Source organism: Rattus rattus, chromosome 13 (assembly GCF_011064425.1).
Source record: "Rattus rattus isolate New Zealand chromosome 13, Rrattus_CSIRO_v1, whole genome shotgun sequence".
Lineage (NCBI taxonomy): Eukaryota > Metazoa > Chordata > Mammalia > Rodentia > Muridae > Rattus > Rattus rattus.
In genome coordinates this window covers 10,147,580-10,170,267 of record NC_046166.1, presented here as the reverse complement: position 1 = coordinate 10,170,267, position 22,688 = coordinate 10,147,580, and the positions used below count along the sequence as shown (strand labels likewise).

The 22,688-nt window shown below is 50.5% G+C and overlaps 1 protein-coding gene across 1 annotated transcript; it reads right to left on the bottom strand.

Annotated features, from left to right (window-relative positions):
* Nucleotides 1–299: 299 nt before the first annotated feature.
* Mmrn2 (multimerin 2) lies at nt 300–22,642 on the bottom strand. The gene is made up of 7 exons (XM_032919276.1): nt 22,438–22,642; nt 7,049–7,177; nt 6,866–6,972; nt 6,687–6,767; nt 5,998–6,162; nt 4,110–5,888; nt 300–1,665 (listed from the first exon to the last, which is right to left on the bottom strand). The coding sequence occupies exons 1-7, from the start codon at nt 22,602–22,604 to the stop codon at nt 1,283–1,285; spliced, it is 2,811 nt and encodes a 936-aa protein (XP_032775167.1). The 5' UTR covers nt 22,605–22,642; the 3' UTR covers nt 300–1,282.
* Nucleotides 22,643–22,688: the final 46 nt, after the last annotated feature.

Below are 22,688 nucleotides of genomic sequence, written 5' to 3'. Positions count from 1 at the left end.
CTACCAAAGCCTGCTTTGTTTCCCGATGGCAGTGTGGCTGCTTTCTTGAGCTGACTGTAGGGTCTAGTGACTTGTAAAACCACGTAGATATGTTCAGGAAGAACTGTGTCACTGCCTGGCAAGAAGGCCCCTCGATAGTCTCCGCAGCACGTAGACTATCGTGCTAGGATTAATATTCCTAGTTGAAGGCAATATACCAGAAGTGACAAGTCACTTTTCCCCTAGTCTCATTCTGTCCCGGTCCCCCAAGTGCTTCACCAAATGTTTCCCCTTCCAACAGTGAATAAGGCGGAGCTTCAAAGAGCATCACTTTATTCCAAAGTTGATCACTACCAATAGAGTTTAATTCCCTCCTTCCCTTCCTTAGAGATGCTGGGGGAGGGGGGCGGGAAACCATCTTGATAGGATGAAAAGGGCGAAGACCACACACGCAATGTTGTCCCTGCTTGACATGTTGGCCTTTACAGAGTGAAGCAGGGAGGGAAATGCGTGAGATTAAAATTAAATATACAAATAAAGACAAAGGGTACTGAGGGTCAACATGGCTTCTTTTGCTGCTTTGAGACAGGGTCTCCCACATCCCAGGCTGGCCTTGAACTGTTACGAAGCTGAGGATGGCTCTGAACTTCATGCTTGTTCCATAGGCTGAGACCACAGGTGTGCACCGTGCTGGGGCCTGGATCCAGGGCTTTAGTCCATTAGCCTAAGTTTATTCAACTAGGTGTTGGCTCCCTCCTGAAACTAGAAAGACTCTTCTTGATTAGCTTTTCGGTAGTAATTGGAGATTCGTTTCCAGTTTCGGGGGCAGGGGAGTCTTCTTTTTTTTCTTCCTTCAAGATCTTTTGAGGCATTGGAAAGAGAATCTGGGACCTTTTGCATGGCAAAACCGTCACCTTCACTGTAAACATTCCTTCTGAGAAACAATGACTTTCCAACGCAGGAAAGAGGAAACAGAAAATGTATAGACGTTTCCAACCACAGGAGAAGAAAAAAGCTGTAGAACCGAGGGAGTGTCTCAGAGCTAAGACAAGCCACGCCACTGGGGAAGGCACGGGAAGCCCAGCTCCCGCTCCAGGCAGTGCCTAGCATTCTGGGAGCAGCATTCTGGCCTCCCCGACCTGTGTGTCCAGAAGTACATGCGCTTACCGCAGGGTCTTTGCAGAAGGTGTCCAGGGAAGAGCTAGGCCACTAGATGTTCTCCGACCATCACTGGCCTGAGCCTCAGTCTGAGAGCAGCAGGCAAATCTACGGTGTCTGATGCGAGCTGAGCTGAGCCCAGGGTTCAGGTCTTGAACATCAGGAAGCCTCCAAACGCAGTGCCTGGCCGGCTCCCCTTTGTCACCGACCCTTGGATTAGCTCAAACCACACCCTCTCACCCTTTTGCAGCTCTGCCATAGCAAAGGTAGTGGCTGTGCTCTCACCCCTCTGTTCCGCACTGTAGACTGGAACCCGGCGATGCCCTTCAAATACCAGCTGCCCCATTCCGGGGCCTGGACCAAATGTAACGCTCACTGCAAACAGGTAGATGCCACGTTTGGGAGCTCGGAAGTAGCCGTGTTCGGGGAAGTAGCCGCCGCCCACGCTGACGGATGTAGCGTTGAACTTCACCATCTGCAGAGCGGTGGCCTCTTCTGAAGAACTGGCATAGAAGGCCACAGGGGAGCCTGAGGTGAGGAAACACTCAGTTATCCACTCACGCGCAAACTCCCCTCTTTGCCTTAATCACATGAGAAGCGGGATACACATTCCCAAAGGTGTCTGAGACAGTCGGTGTGATGTTACAGTGTGTGTGTTTGGGGTACTGATCTGCTGGCTGGCTCGCTGGCACATGCATTTTCTCCTTTGATCCTTTCAACTCTAGAGAGAGAAGTGTCTGTGACTACCCGGGGCTCATGCCTGGGCGGACTGTGCTAGAAACCTGGGTATCCAGCTCCTAGACGTCTGCTAGGCTATCTAGCAGTGAGGCCAAGGACCGTTCCTCCCACACCAGTGCTGGGGATGGAACACAGGACCTCGCACGTGCTAGCCATGGGCTCCTCCACTAAGTCAGATCCCCAGCACCTACCTGCTAGGAATCTTGAGACATCCGGTGGGAAAGAGTAGTAATGTTAATACTGGGAAGTAACTGGGAGCAGGAATGGTGGCTTTGACTAGACGTGGGCACAAGTCCATAAAGAAGAAGGACTGAGAAACCTCTTCAGGCCAAGCACAGTAGCTCATGCTTGTAAAACACGGGAGGCAGAGGCAGTAAGATCCTGATTTTGAACTCAATCTGAGCTACACGGTGACCCTTTCTGAGCAGGAGGGAGGCCCCCTCTGGCTCGTCACCTAAAAATTTTCTAATTATTATTTCACGTGTATTCATACTTCGCCTGCATGTATATCTGTGTGCCCATATGCATGGGTGGTGCCCATGGAGGCCAGAAAGGGTCACCGGATCCCCCGGAACTGAACTTACAGATGGTTGTGAGCTGCCGTGTGGATGCTAGGAATTGATCCCAGGTTCTCTGGAAGAGCAGCCAGGGCTCTAACTACTAATCCACCTCTCCAGCTCTGGTTAGTCATCTTCATATAATTTCCAAAGCGCTGCACAGAGCCCTAGCATTTCATATGGGTGAACCGAAGCTTTTGAAGGGAAAGTTTGCTGATCCTGACCACACAAGCAAACCTTGGCCCTCTTGATTTGGAGTGCCCTCCTAGCCTTCCTCTCGCTTGCAGAACCACTCCTCCCAACACTAGGAGCACAATCCTGCTGAAACCAGAGGCAGAGAAACACCCCCAATTGTATGGTGAGGAAGGGCATGAAATGCTACATCTACTTAGGAAGTTCAGGGGTGAACTGACAGCCAGGGCATGAGACCAGAAGAATGCACCTTACCAGAAAGTGAGGACAACCATAGGAGGATCCTCTTAGGAGTTCCTTCATCACTGCATGTGTGCGTGTGTGTACGTGTGTATGTTTTGTGTGTACCTGTATGTACACATGTTTGCACTCCCTGCATTTCTCAGGAAAATGGAACTTAGAGAAGTCTGCAAAGAAATTGGTAACTTAAGTACATCTTTTGCCTCCAAATCCAGAAACAGCCTCGGGAATAACAAAATTTTGCGTCTTTCTGTGTCTGGAAGATTCGATGAGAGTTGTTTCTGAATAGCTTTCCTGTTTATGCCACCGTGAAAACACAGGTCTGGTGCTTCAGTCCCCGAAGCCCCCAGCAGATGGCGCTCCTGCCTTGGTGAAAGGAGGCTGCTCTACAGCACCCTCTGCTGGTGACTCTTATTCTTTCAGCCAGCCTGCATCTTGGCAGGGCTCAAAGTCAAAGCTCTGTGGCCTTCTTACAGGAAAAGAGTTTTTAAAGGGAAAGACAGTTTTGGAAATAAAGAAATACAGCGGGAGTAAACAGACACCTAACCTTATCAGGCAAATGGTGAAAGGCGTGAGGGGGTTTGCACCACTTACAAGAGGAAAAGAGATGGAGGGGCTAATGTAAGGGCATGCAGCTCTCTGGAAGTGCTAGGGGAGGTGGGGGAGCTGTCTGGGTTCTGCATGCCAAACTTGTGCTGGGGAAACGAGGCTGGCAGGTTTTCTAACAACTCTTACGTGTAGGTAGGGTCCCCGGGATCCACCTTCTGTGGGCTTGCTGCAGCTCAGCTGAGAGCCAGCCTCTCCGTGCTGCTCACTGGTTGGGTTAGGTCATTTCTGGGGCTTGAGACTCAGGTAGAGGGCTCTTTCCCCGTGTTTACCTCTTATGAAGGGGTGCTACCATGACAGATGTCCCCCTGCTCCAATGCGCAGTCCCTAGAGTGCAGGGTGAGCTGATGAAAGACTGGGATTGGGGTGAGTGGGAAGAATTGAGATGTTCTACTCTGCTCTACAACCAGGGCCTCTGCCAACTCATGGGCTCTGGAACTACAATTGATTCTTGGACTCCCACTTTCCTGTACTCCAGGAAGCATAAGAGGTCCATAGCCCTGAAGGTAGCAATGGTGACCAGGGATCCTGCTTTCTTATACCCTGTGCCCACTCCCCAGTAGCAGAAAGGAGCTTCTTAGTTAGCAGATAGCCCTGTCCTAGATTCCTAGAGGCGGTCTTCAGGGCCCAGGCACTCACCTGCTTCCCAGAGCTCCAGACCTTTGGCCTGCGCATCTGCAGACATCACTACTTGTTTCTTATCCCTCTTCCGGGATTCTCCCGGGCCTTTCTGTTGCTTCTTGTCTTTCTTACTCAGCATGGCCTGCAGCTTACCCAGGTCTAGGCTGGTGTTGCTTGCCAACAGCCCTTGGAAGTTGTGGAAGAGGCCACGGAAGAGCTGCTGGTGCTGTCTCAGGCTGTGCTGGGTGTCAGAGAGCGCGCTGTGTAGGTCTTCAAGGGAGCCATTGAGGGCCCAGGAGGCCTCGCAGCACTGCCCCATCTGCTTGACATCCGAGCTCAGGCGCTGAATCTCCTGCTCCAGGTCCCCCAAAGCCTTGGTTTCCTCCTCTCTCCCAAAGTCGTGGCTGGGCTCAAGTCCCTCTGCCGACCGTGGGTGCTGCTCCACAAAGCCACCTGCGGCCTTCTCCAAAGCCTCCACCCGAGTGGCCAAGTCCTCCCAACCAACCGCCTGCTCCTGCAGCCCACTGGCGGCGTCCTGCAGGGCCAGGCGGATCTGCTCATAATTCAGGGGCAGAGGGCGAGGAGGCTCCTCCGACATCTCGTCTACCATCTCCTCCCCGAAGAGTGCGGCCAGCACGGCCTGATGTCGCAGTGCATCCTCCAGTAGGGCTGCGAAGGAGCCATGCAGCAGGCGTATCTCTTTGCGGGTCCCGTTCGCCGCGGTCTTCAGTGCTTCCACAGCGTGGTCCAGAGCCCGCAGCTGGGTCCGCATCCGGGCCCTCTCAGCCCGGGCCCGTTCACCCTCTCCTCTGTAGGCATCCAATGCCGAAGACATGGCGTCTACAGTGCTTTGCAAGGCCTGCAAATAAGAACCGTCTAGCTGGTGCTGTTCGTCCGGGCTTACTTGGATCTCCTCTAGGGTGTGCATGGCATCCCTGCGACCCTCCGGGATGACGTCCATGTCAGAGTAGACCCTTCGGCAGTTGCAGTCCTTGACATATTTGATAAGATCTGCATGAGCTGCCTGCAGATGCTGCAGAGTGAGGTTGAGGTCCAAGAGTTGCCGCTCCATCTCCTCTTTGTTCTCCTCCATGATCAGGGACTTCTCCATTAGGATCACTCGTAGCTCTCGAAGCCCCGTGTGGTTCACCAGCAGCTCCTCCACCTGCCTCTCTACTTTGCTGATCTGGTCGAAGGTCTCATCCGATTCAGAATAGAGCTCCTTGATTTCATCCGTGTGCTGCTTCAGGACGCTGTCCATGTCCTTGAGGGTGCCCCGCAACTCCTCCTCCCTCTGGTTAGTGACCATGTGCAGAGCAGAGAGGTTTCTCTGCAGCTGCCCCAGTCTGGCCTGCAGGCTCTCTGGCTCTGGCCTTGCCGCAGATGCCACCGCCAGGCTGCCGTTGGCCCCCGGAAGTTCCTGAGCTTTAACAAGCTGCTTTAACTTGGTGCTCACCTCAGCCTGGACCTCAGAGAGGGCGTGATGCACGGATCGGCGCTGGGCGTGCAGCTGGCCCTCCACATCCTGCCACAGCTGGCCCAGTCTCTGGTTATTCTGCTGGACCTTGGCCTCAAACTTGGCACCAAGCTCTTGGAAGTCAGCCCTAGCCACGGTGCCCTCCTGGATCATCTTGATGGCCCGGTGATTGGCCTCCACATCAAGAGACAGGTTTCTGATGGCCTGGAAGAGGCTCTGTAAGCTCTCGTTGAAGCTCTTCCAGATGGGACTGAAGTGTGCTTCCAGGAATGCATCGATATGGGGCTGCAGCAGATGTTTCGATGTCCTGCCAGGAAACTCTGCAACAGATAGCATGTTTCACACGAGCCTGCTGCAGCAGACACCCCTCCCAAGGCTGGCAGAGTTAGGGCCTCTGAAGTCTGGGCCTTCCTGGGGGCCGCTACTCACCGAATTCTGTCAGATTGGCTTCTGTCATTGCAGCTGTGAGGTTGCTGGACGGGGCCTCCCAAGGGCCTGGAAAGCCATCTTCTACTGGCTGGGCATCATTCTGGAGATTCTGAAGCAGGTGTTCCTGTGGCGCCTTAATCTCATTAAACTCTGTGACAGGGTGACCTGAAAACACACTGGATGTAAGTGTTAAAGGTCAACTCGCCAGGCCTGGGGCTATAATGAGGTCAGGAAAAGGCTTGGGACTCAACAAGGGAGTACGCTGGCCCCTTCTGGGATGGAACTTAGAAGCCCCTTAGCCTTCTAAGAGGGGCAAATACAGATCTCTGAGCTATCACCGTTCCTCCCCTACCCCTAGCAGACATGACTAATCAGTCATCTCGTTTCTTTCCTTAGCCACAATTTCATTCCTGACAGCTCTAACCAATAGACAGCTGATCACATAATAAAGTCCATTCCCTAACCTACCCTTGAAATCAATTCATAGAAGGTGACTCTTGTGTTGATACTGAGACCAGGAGCAAAATGACTTCCAAGGCCCAGGTGGGTGCTTTCTTTTGGGAGGTTGGGGGAGAAGAGAATGGAAAAGCTTCCTCTAAGCCCGGGAACTTGTAAAGGTCAAAGAGTAAGAAAGACGCCTGGCAAAGTCAGCTCTCCAAGAAAAATGGAGCCAGTACAAGGCAACATACCAGGTTCAAAGCCATCCAACGAGTCCCAAGTCTCCTGGAGTTTACCACTTGCCTCTGTGGGCTCGGGGTTTGCTGTGGGATCTGCAGAAGGAAGAGGCATGGTGTGTTAAGCCCAGAAGTCAGAGGAACAGCATAGTTTCTGGGGTCAGGGGTTAAGAGAGAGCTTTGGGAAGCCTTACGATGGTCCTGGCAGTCTGGACCCTGGAACCCTGGGCAGCACCTCCAGTCCACAGACATCAGCACCTTCTGCTGGACCTGGTACACTGGCTTCTGGGCCACTCGATACCTGTGGAAGAAAATGGGGAGTCAGCACCTCTGGTGAGCCCGCTGGGCCTGGAAAATGGCCTGTCCACCCCACTCACATGACTTTGACTCTCTGGCAGTCAGGAGCGCCCTGTGGACATGGCTGTTGTGAATGAACCAGGAATTTCTCTGTTTTGCAGGCAGCTACAAAGGTGACCAGCCTGGACTTCTGGTAAGGACACCAGTTCCTGGAAAAGAAACCATAAGAGAAAATTGCTGAGCCTTGCCTGGTCCTTCCCAGACGTCTAGGGATGTCCTACCCTGCCTCCTGCCTGCCCAGCTCTGGGATTCTGTAAACCATTAAATGCCAAGGAAGGCAGCTCTTGTCTTAATTCCTGAGCTCTACAAAGCCACTCAAAAGAGCCCTGACCCAGTCTTCCCAACCCCTGTCCAGGGCCAATGGAGGAATGCGGAGGACTCACACATCATAGCACAGCTACCTGCAAGCATGGGGCTTCTCACTGTCCCTTGACACCAGGGGGCGTAATGGTGCAGCTGGGGCTTGGGGAACCTCAGGTCTGAATCTGCATTTTGTGGCTGTGGAGCCTTGAGGGATACACTTAGGGAGCCCCTACTCCCCCATCTATAGTTGGTGGTGGCGATGCCCTTGTCTAAGCGGATGGAGTACCGAGTGCTCTGACAGTTCACCGGGCCCCATCCTGGCAGCTTCCCGATGCTGCTCCCGTCTTTTCTCACCAGAATATGCCCATGGCTACTATTCCCTGGCCCTGCCTCCTGGGCAGTTGGCTTTCCAGCAGTCTCTAGGGAAAGAAGATGGCTGGGTGGAATAGCCTCCTCTCTGGGAAAGGCGTCCACTTAGTTCAGCACCTCTTGGGTACTGGTATGGTGATACCAACTCTTCCTCAAGGGTCCCAAGAACAGGATCTCAGAAGAAGGGATGTGGTAAAGACCTATGAAAGGTCTGAGTATGTGTAGAAAGAGCAAGTCAGAAGGGAGCTGGGAGTTTGGACAGGGCTGTGGAAATCAGAAGAGACTGCAGATGGAGCCAAGGGAACTAGAAGCCGTGCTAGAGAGACATGGGTACCAGAGGAAGAACCGGGCCATTTCTTGAGGTCATGAGGAAGCAGAGAGAGGTTTCAAGCAGGGGAGCGATGTCACAGAGGCATTCTGGTCCCAGGGTCCAGAGATGATGGAAGTCAATGAGATGTGGATGGTCTAGGGTAGATAGGGTTTTAGGGTCTAGAGGAGAAATTCGCATCATGGACCAGGTGAGGGGGACATGGAGGAAGTGTCCGTGTCTGTCAGCATCGGAGAGTAAGGTTCAGGGCCTTTGCTGATTGGGTGGCTTGTTGGAATCGGAACTTCATTTTCTGAAGCCGCTCTTTGTCCTGGGGCCATTAGGCACCATTAAAGTTGCTGCTGGGAGGGGTGGAAGGACAGACTTAAGGCCATGGTGTGACCACATCCATTGTGATCCTGAGGCACTCCTGCTCTGCCCACACTCCCTGCTCTCCCCTACCCTACCCTTCAGGACCCTAGAAGTCTGACGAGCCAGCCTTTACCTTCTAGGCAGCAAGCTGGAAGTGCCTTGAAGGAAAACTCCCTGGTCTCTTCCTGCCTGAGGACGCTGACATCACGGGAGCCTCCCACATCAAAACAGCTCAGAAAGGTACAGCCAGACCCCTGAGGCTGACCCCTGTTACGAACCAAAGAAACTGGATCTGGACCGAGGTGTAGCTTGGAGTTAGAGCACAAGATTAACATGTATGAGGATCTGGTTAAGTCCTCAGCACTGAAAAGAAGAAAGCAGGATGTTCTCCCTGCTCAGAACGATTGATTGTTTCTTAACTAGACTTGTCTGCTATCTACCTGTAGTGGCCAGGGAAGCTAGGTCTCATACATGATAAAAAAAGAAGAAGAAAAAAGGAGGAGGAGGGAGGAGGAGGAGGAGGAGGAGGAGGAGGAGGAGGAGGAGGAGGAGGAGGAGGAGGAGGAGGAGGAGGAGGAGGTGGAGAAGAAGAAGAAGAAGAAGAAGAAGAAGAAGAAGAAGAAGAAGAAGAAGAAGAAGAAGAAGAAGAAGAAGAAGAAGAAGAAGAAGAAGAAGAAGAAGAAAACAGATCAACAGGAGGTCAAAACTGACAAAGTTGCTACAGGGAAGATACAGTCAGGGAGAACGTGGGGGGCAGAGGAAGTATAAGGGTTCGCAGGGCATTCAGAGAACAAAGAGAACTCTTGAAAATGAACGGCCTACATTAGAAATGGGCGGGGGGGGGGCGATAAAGAAAACAAAGCCAGGCTAGGGACAGAGCGTAGCTGGCAGAGTACTTGCCTAAGACAGGAAGGACTGGAACCATTCCCAGCACAGAGTAAAAACAGCTTTCATGGCTCAGGTTTGTCATCCCAGTGGTTCGGGAGGTGGAAGCAGGAGGATCAGGGGGCCAAGATCAACATCACCTAAACAATGAGTTTTAGGCTAGCCTGGGCTATATGAGATCCGGTTTCCAAAACTAACTAGCTAGCTAGCTAACTAACTAAATAAGCATGCCAAAAAGCTGGCCCAGAAGTTAAGCGCTTTGCTGCTGTCAGAGGACGCTGGCTCCACTCCCAGGGCCTACGTGGAGGCTCACAAACACCTCTAACTCCAGCTCTTCTGACCCCGTGGGCACCCAAAATCCATTTAGGGCACAGATGTATGTGCAGACGAAACACTCATACGCATAAATAAATAACGAAAGGAAATGCACAGCCAGAAGACAGGAAGAGCAAGTGGACTTAGGAAATGAGAAGAAAGCATCAGTCCCAGGTCCAACATCCAAGTGACAGGGTGACAGAACAAAGGGAAGAAGCCTGATGAGACTGTGTGAGTGAGTGAGTGTGTGTGTGTGTGTGTGTGCGTGTGTGTGTGTGCACGTGTGTGCGCGTGTACATGTGTGAGTGTATGTGTAATGACAGGGTGACGGAACAAAGAGAAAACACCTGATGAGACTGTGTGAGTGTGTGTGTGTGTGTGTGTGTGTGTGTGTGTGTGTGTGTGTGTGTGTGTGCGTGTACATGTGTGAGTGTATGTGTAATGACAGGGTGATGGAACAAAGGGAAGACACCTGATGAGACTGTGTGAGTGTGTGTGTGTGTGTGTGAGTGTGTGTGTGCACGTGTGTGTGCGTGTACATGTGTGAGTGTATGTGTAATGACAGGGTGATGGAACAAAGGGAAGACACCTGATGAGACTGTGTGAGTGTGTGTGTGCGTGTGTGTGTGTGTGTGTATGTGTGTGTGCGTGTACATGTGTGAGTGTATGTGTAATGACAGGGTGATGGAACAAAGGGAAGACACCTGATGAGACTGTGTGAGTGAGTGTGTGAGTGTGTGTGTGCATGTACATGTGTGTGCGTGTACATGTGTGAGTGTATGTGTGTAATGACAGGGTGATGGAACAAAGGGAAGACACCTGATGAGACTGTGTGGTGTGTGTGTGTGTGTGTGTGTGTGTGTGTGCGTGTACATGTGTGTGAGTGTATGTGTAATGACAGGGTGATGGAACAAAGGGAAGACACCTGATGAGACTGTGTGAGTGTGTGTGTGTGAGTGTGTGTGTGTGTGTGTGTGTGTGTGTGTGTGTGTGTGTGTGACAGGGTGATGGAACAAAGAGAAAACACCTAATGAGACTGTGTGAGTGTGTGTGTGAGTGTGTATGTGTGTGTGTGCACATGTGTGTGCGTGTACATGTGTGAGTGTATGTGTAATGACAGGGTGATGGAACAAAGGGAAGACACCTGATGAGACTGTGTGTGTGTGTGTGTGAGTGTGTGTGTGTGTGCACGTGTGTGTGCGTGTACATGTGTGAGTGTATGTGTAATGACAGGGTGATGGAACAAAGGGAAGACACCTGATGAGACTGTGTGAGTGTGTGGGTGTGTGTGTGTGTGTGTGTGTGTGCACGTGTGTGTGCGTGTACATGTGTGAGTGTATGTGTAATGACAGGGTATGGAACAAAGGGAAGACACCTGATGAGACTGTGTGAGTGTGTGTGTGTGTGTGAGTGTGAGTGTGTGTGTTTGTGTGTGTGTGTGTACGTGTGGATGTGGGCAGTGTGTGCATGTGTATGTGTATGCATGTGTGTTTGTGCATGTGTGTTTGCACGTGTGTGTGTATGTGTGTGTGAGTGTGTGTATGTATGTGTAATGACAGGATGATAGAGCAAAAGGACCCTGACGGGATTTTGTATGTATGCGTGTTGTTTGTATGTGTTCAGAGATGAAAAGACATGTTTTCAGATTCAAAGGGGCCAGCAAGTACCTGCAGTAAGATAGAAATAAACTCACATCAAAGCTCAGCATTGTGAAAATTTAGAAGTCTTAGAAGGAAATCCACCACACATACTGAGAGAGGGAGAAGGGGAGAGTGTGTCTGGGAATGGAGACATAGTGCGAATTACATTAATAATATTGGCAGAAAGCTGGGCTGTGGTGCACACACCTTTGATCCCAGCACTCGGGAGGCAGAGGCAGGCAGGTCTCTGTGACTTTAAGGCCAGCTCAATCTACAAAGAGAGTTCCAGACAGCCAGGGGTACACAGAGAAGCTCTTGTCTCAAAAAACCAACTATAGGGGGCTGGAGAAATGGCTCAGTGGTTAAGAGCACTGACTGCTCTTCCAGAGGTCCTGAGTTCAAATCCCAGCAACCACATGGTGGCTCACAACCATCTGTAATGGGATCCTATGCCCTCTTCTGGTGTGTCTGAAGAGAGTGACAGTGTACTCACATAAAACAAATAAATCTTTTTTAAAAAGAAATTTAAATACATAAAATATCCAATAAAAGAAGAATTAAATACTTAGCCAGTTCTAAATAGCTGATTGAAAAATAAATATACACACACACATATATGCAGAAAATATTGCTAACCTAGAATTCTATGTATATATTTTCTATCAACAGAGAAGTACAGAATGGACACGTTTTTAAACACAGCCAGTTTCAGACAGGCCATCTACTTAGCACAGTCAGCTAGGAGGATTGCTCGAGCTCAGATTTCAAGGGCGTCCCGAACAACAAACAAACAAACAAATCCCTCAGGTCTCTTAGGCATCTGGCCCGTGGTCTCCATGCACCTCTGACAGGAGATTACTAGTAATCTGACTCAGCCCCTCGCCTGTCATCAAAACCATCTGCAGCTTTTTAAAAGCAAAAGCCCCTTGTGGGTTGAAGGTACATTGTGATGTTAGAACATGCCAGAGATTGAGTCCCAAGCATCACCCTAAAGTAATAACAACGATAACTCTCTAAGCCCACGCCCAGATCAGTCTCAGGAGACCCCAAGTCTGAGTCGGCCGATTAGCATTCTAGAAGATCCTGGGCCACTCCAAGGCACAGCCTAGGACTGAGTGCCTCTGGGACCCAGGAAATCCACTAATGCCAGGGAACAAAATAGCCACTCGTGGGGGAGAATGCTTTGACTTCCAGCACTTGGCAGCTCACAAACACCTCTAACTCAGTTCTGAGGCGGGAGGATTTTGAGTTCCAGGCAGGCTAAGCTGTATCTCAAGGTTCTGTCTCTTGGGGCTAAAGAGATGGCTCGATGTTCAGGAGAACTGGCTTCCAGGGGAACACTCCTCCATTGCTGGGACAGACAGACAGACACTATGAAAATCAATTTGGCAATTCCTCAGAAAATTGGAAATTGATCGATCCTAAGACCTAGCTACACTACTCTTGGACATACACCGAGAAGTCACTCCGCCCTACCACAGGACACTTGCTCAACCATGTTCATTGCTGCTGAAACAACCTAGATGTACTTCAACAACAGAAGGATGGATGAAAAAATTGTGGTATATCTACACAATCGAGTATTACTCAGCTATTTTTTTTAAAATGACATCATGAAATTTGTAGGCAAATGGATGGAACTTGGAAAAAAAAAACATTCTGAGTAAGATAACCCAGACCCAGAAAGACAAACATGGTACGTACTGATTGATACGTGGACATTAGCTGTTGAGTAAAGGATAATTGTGCTATAATCCACAGACCCAGAGAGGCTGAGCAACAAGGAGGAGTCGAAGGGGAACGAATGGATCTCCCTGGAAAGGGGAATAGAGTAGATTTTACAGGTGGACTGGGCCAGGTAGGGATGGGAACAGGAGGGCTTAAGTGTGGGGGTGGAGGGGGAGAATATCAGGAGACACAACTGGAATTGGCCAGTGGCGGGGGCGGTGTTTGAGCGTTTGTGGATCTGGAAACCTAGTGCAGGGGAAACTCTCTGACATCAGCGTGAACCTAGCAAAGACTTCTAGTAATGGGGGAGACAGAGCCTGGACAAACCATCTTCTACAACTGGTCAAGGTTCCCAGAAATGGAACTGGGACATCAATCTAGCCACAAAACCTACAATCTGTCCTGCCTCTAAGATATGCTGGGGTGAGGGTATGTACAGACCTTATGGGAGTAGCCAACCAATGGCTGGTCCAACTTGAGGCCCACATGGGGAGAGAAAGCCCACCCCTGACACTGCCTGCATGGCCAGGAACTAGAGGCTGGATAGCTCAGAACCTAGGATAGAACCAAGCATGACTGGGAGTGGTTCTAACGCTATTCTGCCATACTCAGATCAAGTGTCTAGCCTGAGTGTCATCAGAAAGCCTTCATCCAGCAACCGAGGAGAGCAGATGCACAGACCCACAGCCAAACACTAGGCGGAGTCAGGGAAAGACCACAGAAGAGGGGGAGGAGGATTTAAGAGTCAGAAGGGTCAAGGAGAACAAGAGAATGCAGTCCACAGAATTAACTAACCAGGGCTCATAGGGGGCTCACAGAGACTGAGGCCACAATCGTGGGTCATGTATGAGTCTGACCTAGGGTCTGCATATGTGTTATGGTTCTGTAGCCTGGTGTTCTTGTGGGACTCCCAGTAGTGGAAATGGAGGGTTCTCTCACTTCGGGGACCCTTTTCCTCCTACTGGGTCGCCTATTTCAGCCTTGATAAGACGGTTTGTGCCTAGTCTTATTGTAACTTGCTATGCCATATTTGGGTGATATGCCTTGACCCACCATTGGCCTGCTCTTTATTAGAAGGGAAATGAGAAGTGGATCTGGGGAAGGGGTGAAGTAGGGAGGGCTGGGCAGAGTAGAGTGGGGAGGAAACTTCTGTCAGGATGTAACGCATGAGAAAAGAATGAATGGATGAATGGATGTTTACAAATATACATAGAATGAATGAATGAAGGGCCGGAGAGATGGCTCAGTGGTTAAGAGCACTGACTGCTCTTCCAGAGGTCCTGAGTTCAAATCCCAGCAACCACATGGTGGCTCACAACCATCTGTAATGGGATCTGATGCCCTCTTCTGGTGTGTCTGAAGACAGCAACAGTGTACTTTATACAAAATAAATAAATGTTTACAAAAAAGAATGAATGAATGAACGAATAAATAAATAAATAGAATGAAGTGGCTGCTCTGTCAGAGGGTCTGGGTTCAATTCCCAACATCTACACGGTAGCTCACACCCATCTGTAACTCCAGCTCCAAGGGATCCAACCCTTTCTGCCGGCCTCTGCAGGCACAAGACACAAACATTATGCATAGACATACAGCGGGCACAACCCTTAGGACGATGGTGGGTCATGGCAGCAGTCCAGAGGGCAGCCTGCAGGGCAGCCCTGGGAGTCTTCAGCAAGGACACACCATGGGTTGAGCATCTGATGAGTGCTGAGTAGATGTGGAGACAAATAGTTGAGACACTGAACTTTTAAAAAGTGCAAAACCAGAAAGACAAGCAGAGAAAAACTTTTAAAGAAGAAGAAAAAAAAAAAACACCCAACGACAACAACAACGTTTTACTCTAGAGAAAGTTAAACGCATGCAGAGGAAAAAAAGATTCATAGTTTATTTCAAGACTCACATCGAGTAGTACAGTCATATGGCTAGAAATACCCTGGATGTAGGGGTATGTTCCTGTGCGCATGCGTGTGGGCATTTATCTCTCTGTGTTATCGGGAGAAGATGAGGGCTGACGTATAGACAATGCTACTTCCAAAGAAGCAGCTATGCTAAGTATATAATTCAGAAATACAGATGCCAATTACAAAAGCATTACCCAGTGAGTTGAAAGTTATCACTTTTGGGGACCAGAGGGGTTTGGGAGCTTCCAGTGCTCCTACTGAACGTCATAGAATTGACTGGCTTCGATCCAGGAGTGTCAAACTTGGCTTCAGCTGTGAGCGTGAGGTGTCCTAAGGTGACTTGGGAATAGGGATCCTCAGCTGAAGAACTGCCTAGATAAGACTGGCCTGTGGCTAATTGCTGTAAGAGAGCCCAGCCCACTGTGGGTGGCGTTATCCCTACGCAGGAGGACCTAGGCTGTGGAAGAAAGGAAGCTGAGCAAGCCAGAAGGTAAGTAGCTTCCTCCAAGGTCTCTGCTTTAGTTCCTACCTTAGCTTCCCTCTCATCTTCTCACTGGGCATATTAATTAATTCTATAATATATGGGCAGTGACCTGTGAGCCAAACAACAAGCCTTTTCTTTCTTTCTTTTTTCTTTTTCTTTTTTTTTTAGATATTGTTGTTTTTATTTATTTTGTTTTTTTTTTTTAATTCTTGCTGTCTTCTTTTTTTTTTTTTTTTTTTTTTTTTTTTTTTTCCGGAGCTGGGGACTGATGCGCTTCCTAGGCAAAGCGCTCTACCACTGAGCTAAATCCCCAACCCCGTCTTCTCTTTTTTAAGATTTATTTATTTTATTTATATGAGTACACTGTAGCTATTTTCAGACACTCCAGAAGAGGGCATCAGATCCCATTACAGATGGTTGTGAGCCACCAGTGGTTGCTGGGAATTGAACTCAGGACCTCTGGAAGAGCAGTCAGTGCTCTTAACCACTGAGCCATCTCTCCAGCCCAAGTCTTTTCTTATTACACGAAAGTTGCTTTTGATTAGTATTTTATCACAGAGAGGCAAACTAAAACAAGCGGTCAGCAGGCTCTCTCTCTAAAAAGACAAATGGTAAATATTTAACAAAGACTAATTATACGACTTGCCCAGGGCAGAGTGGAAATTCCAGTTATTAGTTCAACAATTATTAGGAATTGTAAAACAAACAAACAAACAAAGATGTTCCCAAGGGTAGGCATTCCAGAGTCCTTTAGGTCCCCAGGGCACAGCCCTGTGTGCAACTGTTCAGGTCAGTGCCCTTGAAGCTGGCCCTGAGTCTAGGCTTTCCAGGTCAGGACAGACTCTGTCACAGCTACTCAAGTCTGTCACTGTAATATAAAACAGTCCTTGAAGATACTTAAATGAATGGGCCCAGTTGTGCTCCAATAACATTTTGTTTAATCAAAAATAGAGGGGTTGGGGATTTAGCTCAGTGGTAGAGCACTTGCCTAGCAAGCGCAAGGCCCTGGGTTCGGTCCCCAGCTCCGGAAAAAGAAAAAGAAAAAAAAAATAGAGGCCCAGTGCCCATCGTTTTCTGGCTGCCGCATAGGAGTATGTTTATCTAAAACAATTGAAATTTTAAATCAATAAATAAAATCTCGGGAGACAGGGTGATGCATGCCTATAATCCCAGTATTGGGGTAAGTGAGAAAGGAGGGCTACAAGTTTCTGGGCAGCGTGAACTACACAGCAAGGCCTGAAAAAGGGAAAAACAAAACAAAACAAAACAAACAAAACAAACACCAGGGGCGGGGCCTAGGTTTGTAAGGTTCTTGCCACATAAGCGTGGTGACCTGAGTTTGGTCCTCAAGCATACGTAGAAAGCCAGACTCGGTGGCACAGACTGGGATCCAGCTCTGGGGTCTTGCTGGCCAGCTAATGTGGTCTAATCAGTGAGCACGAGTTTCAAGGAGAGAGGATGGAGGAAGACCTTGATATTGACCTTAGCCCTCCACAAGCATGGATGCACACATGTATGTATATTTGCACACACGCACACACGCAGACGAGCACATGCATACACACCCGAAGGGAGGATGGAGCTCAGTTGGTAGAGTGTTAGCACGCATGGAGTCCTGAGTCAATACCAGCACCACATACAACCAGCAATGGTGACACGAGCCTCCAATTCCAGACTCAGAAGGTGGAGGCGGGAGGACCAGACGTTCAAGGTCGCCCTCTGTTAGATAGCAAATTCTAGGCTGGCACCTGAAATATATAAAACCCTATCAGAGAGAGAGAGAGAGAGAGAGAGAGAGAGAGAGAGAGAGAGAGGAGAGAGAGAGAGAGGAAAGAAAAGGAAAGGAGGGCTGGAGAGATGGCTCAGTGGTTAAGAGCACTGAGTGCTCTTCCAGAGGTCCTGAGTTCAAATCCCAGCAACAACATGGCAGCTCACAACCATCTGTATGGGATCCGATGCCCTCTTCTGGTGTGTCTGAAGACAGCCACAGTGTACTCATAAATGAAGAAAAGGAAAGGAAGGAGACATATAGCGGTACTTATCTGTAATCTTGGCACTTTGGTGGGAAGATGCAGAAGGCAAGGCAGGAGGTTCAGGAGTTCAAGGTGATCCTCAGCTACAGTAGGATGTTTGAGCTATCAAAGCTATCAGAAACCTAGAGAGATGGCTCAGCGGTTAAGATAACTGACTGCTCTTCCAGAGGTCCTGAGTTCAATTCCAGCAACATGGTGACTCACAACCATCTGTAATGACATCTGATGCCCTCTTCTGTTGTGTCTGAAAATAGCTACAGTGTACTCATATACATGATATAAATCTTTCCCTTTAAAAAGAAGATTTAAAAAAATACCATAGGAATGCTGGCCAGGATATGGCAGGGGCGGGGAGGTGGTCCGTGAGGTGCAGAAGCTCCTGATGCTCACATCCCTCCATGCCTATAACCCATTGCTGCAGACGCAGGGAGGAGAAGCATGAGGTGTTTGAAGCCATCGAGACTATATAGGGAGTTCAAGGCCAGCTCTGGATAAACACAAACGGGCCGGAGAGATGGCTCAGTGGTTAACAGCACCGACTGCTCTTCCAGAGGACCCAGATTCAATTCCCAGCACCTAAGTGTCAGTAACTCCAGTCCCAGGGGATCCAACACCCTCTTCTGCCCTCCTCCGAGACCAGGCACACGCACGGTAAACAACGAGACACGCAGTCAAAACACCCACACACGTAACGTTCTTTTAATCTTAAATTTTCGTCTTTTTAGGTAACAGAATATTTTGTGTGTATTCATGGAGTACAATATCACTTTGGTTGTTTATTTTTAACAGCTTCTTTTTTTTTTTCCCCCGGAGCTGGGGACCGAACCCAGGGCCTTGTGCTTGCTAGGCAAGCGCTCTACCACTGAGCTAAATCCCCAACCCCGGTTGTTTATTTTTAATTAACAAGATGTATACGAAAAGTAAAGAAGAACAGTCGAACCCTAAGACTAAAACAAAACTATGTAATTACCAGATGATCCAGCTGTAGCCCTCCAGGGCGTCTAATGAAAGGGTCTCCCTCAGCGGGCAGAGACACCTGCACGCTGAGTTTATCGGGCAACGTTTTAACAGTCGAGGTATGGGGTTAGAGTAGATATCAACCAACAGACAAGTGGATAAAGAAAAAAAATATATATCTCATATATTTATATAGCATATTCGGTCACACAGAAGATTGCAAGAATGACATCTACAGGGCAGTTAATGGAACTAGAGAGCATCCTATTAAGGGAAGCAAGCCACACTCCGAAAAACAAATCTCTCATATGCACAACCTGGACTAAAAAACAAAAAGGACCTGAAGGTCGAACAGGAAGGAGATGGCGGGTCAAGGGGGAACAGGAGAGGGCAACAGGGTATGAATATGACCAAACACTTAATACGAATTATGCGGGGGGCTGGGGAGGTGGCTCGATGGCAAAGTACAAGAGCTTGAGTCTACATTGTCAGCACCCGGGAAAAAGCCAGGCATGGTAGCGTGCACTTGGATTCCCAGCATTGGGGAGGCAGAGACTAGAGGGGGTCTGGGGTTTGTAGGCCCACCCGTGTAGCTGAAATCTGTGAGCTCTGGGCTCAGTGAGAGACCCTGCCCACCCTACACACACACACACACAGAGACACAGAGATAAGAGACACAGAGACAGAGACAGAGAAGGACAGAGAGACAGGGGGACAGGGAGAATGTCGTGGACCAGAGAATGTCCTGGATGCACAAGGCTGATATAATACTCCAACAATAAGGGATTATCTAGTCCAGAATGCCTCAGAACAAGTCTAAACAAGTCCTACACCTTGCAGCTTGTTAAGAGCCCAGGAGGCCCGGTGTGCGTGCCTGACCTGGTCCAGCCTGCTAGGCGTGACGGGACTTTCCAGCTCTCCTGAACTGCACCGAAAGCCTTGCTGCCCACCCTTCCTGCCCAGGAACTTTCTCTTCTGAGCGGCCACACTGCTGTTGGCTCTTCCCTTCCTTGGCAGCTCCCGGCTTGGCATAGCACAGGCAGGCAGCCTGGGAAAATTCCTAACCTTTGCTTTGGTTTCCTCCAGCTCTTGGCAGCTTCTGGTAGGCCCAAGGCACTTGTGCCCCAGGCTAGACGTGCTGAAGTGCCCCATTGTTCTCACTGCCCTCGCCTCAGGCCTGCTCCTTCCTTCGCACCCTCCTATGAGGAGCCCTGCTGGCTGTGTTGAGGAACAGGTGCCTGTCAAGAGTGAGGGAGGGTCTGTCCCCAACCCTATGTGGCTGGCACTCACAGGAGGGGATGCTGAGCCTGAGGGGGAGCTGGGAAACCTGAAACTCTCCTCCCCTTTCCTTCCTGGACTCTGGTGACCTTGAGTCAGGCCCTCCTCCCACTCCTGGAAATGTCAGAGGCCGAAATCCCGGGAGACTCAGAAAGAGGTTGTGGGGAAGGCTTGACAGAGCTTGTCGCTTGCAGGGAGGGGTTGGTGCTTTCTGCATAATGGATGTGCTCGGGCTGTGAAGCTGCCTTTGTAAGAGCATCTCTGCTAGCCAAGGAGCCCATCTCTTCAGGCTGGAGGCTGTCCTGTCTGGTAGCCATGTTGTCTGAGGCCTGTATCCAGCTGTTAGGGTGACATCCCAGGGAAACACTCCTCCCTGAACCAGGAGTGGTGAAGCGGTGTTGTAGCTCACCAGGGAAACCCAAAGTCCATCCAACAGGCAGCTCCGGTCTGGGACTCCCTGACTAGCCCAGAGGGCTCAGCACTGGCCTGTGGGGCTCCTCCCTGCTTACACCCAGAACCCTGTGTTCAGGAGCAAGAGACAGGTACAGGAGTACTTGGCTTCCCTCGGCTGCTGTGTGTCCTTTAGTAGTGTGCTAAACAGCTCTGGGCCTTGAGCTGCCAGCAACCAAAGTCCCTAGTGCTCCTTCCATCGGGAGGAGTCTTTCACTGGGAGCAGTGCTATCTATTCCCACCCAACTGGGAGTGGGTCAGGGTAGAGAACACCCGGGCTCCACCTCTATGAGATCTGAGGCCCTGAACGGAGTCAGAGTAGAAGACGGCTCACCTCTCCCAGGTTGAGCATGGCCTCTACCACAGACCCAGTCTTACTGAGCAGCTGGCTTGGGTCTGAGGAGTCCATACTCTGTATATACAACCCTACCAAGGAGCTGGGGAGAATCAAGGTATTCCTTGCTAGTTCCCTGGCCCTGCCTCTGCAGGATCCCCATGGTTTTGGGAAACAGCTGTGTCCCTCTTCTGCCCTGGGACCTGGCAGCCTCAGGACACGTTTCGTTTCACTGTTCTCCCAAAAGCTCTTATCCCCGAGAGTCCAGGGACTGCCCGGTCCCTGACCTAGGGAACTGGAGGGCCACATGGAAAGCAGGAGGCCTGGCTCTACAACAGAGATTTTATAACTGATGCCGATGCTGTATTCCCCTGAGCCTGCCCCCCACCCTGCTGAAGGAGCAGCGGAACACAGCGCCTGCCTGGGTCTCCTCACAACCCCCTTCCCTTTCTGCCCGAGGACCTGAGCAGCACTTCCGCCTCCTGTCACAGGAACATGGGAAGCAATCAGCCCAGGAAGCTGCCGTGTTTCCTTCCTTTCCCACCAGACTCTCTGGATACTTCAATAACTCAGACTGTGGGGTCCAAGCTTCTGGGGATATGGAAAGGAAACCCCAGTAGGCAGGAGTCCTAGCTTGGTTCGCCCGAGTATTCCTGAGTCTTGTTCATTATGGCCAAGCCCCTCCAGTCACTAGAGCCTGGCACGGTTCCACCCGGGGAAAGATGGAGGGTCCTCCAATCTCAGGGGCTAAGGAAGCAAGCAGACCCTCTCCACACCCAGGAGGAATGAAAAACAAGGACAAAGCTCCTCCCTTCTGGCCCCTCAAGCTCCTCCATCTTCCCTTCACAATGGGAGGAAGAATTTGCAGACTGCGACCTGCTGCTGGTGGCTCTAGGGACGAGTGGCTTGGTCCCTGGTCCTGAAGTCAGAGGTGGATGGTAGGACTGACTGTCTCCACGAACAGTTGCCTGTGTTTGTGAGCCTGTGGTAGAACTAGGGTTGGACAGGACACCCCTTTCTCCCTACACCACCAGACCAAACCCACCCCTTCCTCACAAAACAGCGCAGGCTTCCTCTTATGCTGCAGCTTCTCTATGACCAAGGATGCTTCCCAGAAAGTGCCCAACAGATATTCCCCTAGAAGTGCCAGAAGCAGATGGAAACCTGGTCCCATAGATTTGCCTGGGAACCTTATTACAGTCCCTTTTCTATGTAGTGGGGAGGCTGGGCAGGGGAGGGAGGGAGTTGGCCGTTCACCCTACAGATCGGACAGTTTCCACTCTGAGAGCTAGGTATGAAAGCCAAGGTCCAGCTCTCCGTGCCTGTGTCCCAGGGCAAATTACTCAACCACCGTGAGCCTCAGGCTCCTCCACGGTGAATAAGGCGGTTGGGGGAGACTAATGGAGATAAAACTTGAAAAGCTGAGCCCCAGAGGCTAGCCCGGGAAGTGGCCTCTGTGCACTGCCTCGGACATGTTGAGTCACGAGACTCCAAATCCCGAGGACAGACCCAGAGTCCTGGCACCCCTAAGCATAAAGGGGATGTTAGGAAACCTTGTCCGGGGTCTCTCTGTGTCCTGTCCATGCAGGAGGCTTCATGAAATTGTTCTAGGATTCCCTGCCTCCATGAGCTCTGGGGGAGGGACTGAGAAACCCTTGCTCTCTTTAGTAATCCTGGCCTGGTACTCTGGGCACTGAGATCCAAATGCCTTCCTGATGATCGACTGTCCTCAAGGGTTTAGGCTGGGCCAGCCTTGCTGGGGTTCAGGTTTCAGAGCCGAACTCCTTCGAAGAGCAGAAGCCATAGCCTCATTAGGTGGAATCTTCTAGAACACCCGGCTCTCGGAGTCCCATGCCGCTTTACCTGTTGCAACCCCAGCCAAAGCCCCTGCTATAGGTCAAGCAGGGTCCTCGGCCTGAGTCCTGGAGTACCAGACCTAGGAGCTTAGCACCCCTTAGCCACAGAGATAGCCACACATCAGCCCATTCCACAGATGTGTGTCTGGGGCTCAGATATTTCCTGACCTCTGCCAAGGGCAGAATTTGCTTACCGTTGGCTGGGGTCTCTGCTGGTATCGTCGTCAGCCCCTATTCTCCAGCCTTCAGGCACGCTGAGCCTATTGGGGTTGGAGAACCTGGAACCAGGGTCCTGCGCCCAGGACCCCAGCAGTCCCCAGCTCAGGTACCCCGCAAGGCCCAGCAGCAGTGTCAGGATCATGGTGAGGGGTAAGCTTAGCTGCCTATGCTGAGGCTCAGCCTTACAAGTGACTCCCGAATTTGCTGGTGATGTGGTCTTCAAGCA

Excerpts from the sequence above, each read along its gene's own strand:
- Mmrn2 (XM_032919276.1), bottom strand. The coding sequence starts at position 22,604 with ATGATCCTGACACTGCTGCTGGGCCTTGCGGGGTACCTGAGCTGGGGA. Across the intron at positions 5,889-5,997 it reads AGCCAATCTGACAGAATTCG|AGTTTCCTGGCAGGACATCG; the intron begins GTGAGTAGCGGC and ends TATCTGTTGCAG. Across the intron at positions 1,666-4,109 it reads TCTGGAGCTCTGGGAAGCAG|GCTCCCCTGTGGCCTTCTAT; the intron begins GTGAGTGCCTGG and ends TCCTCACCTCAG.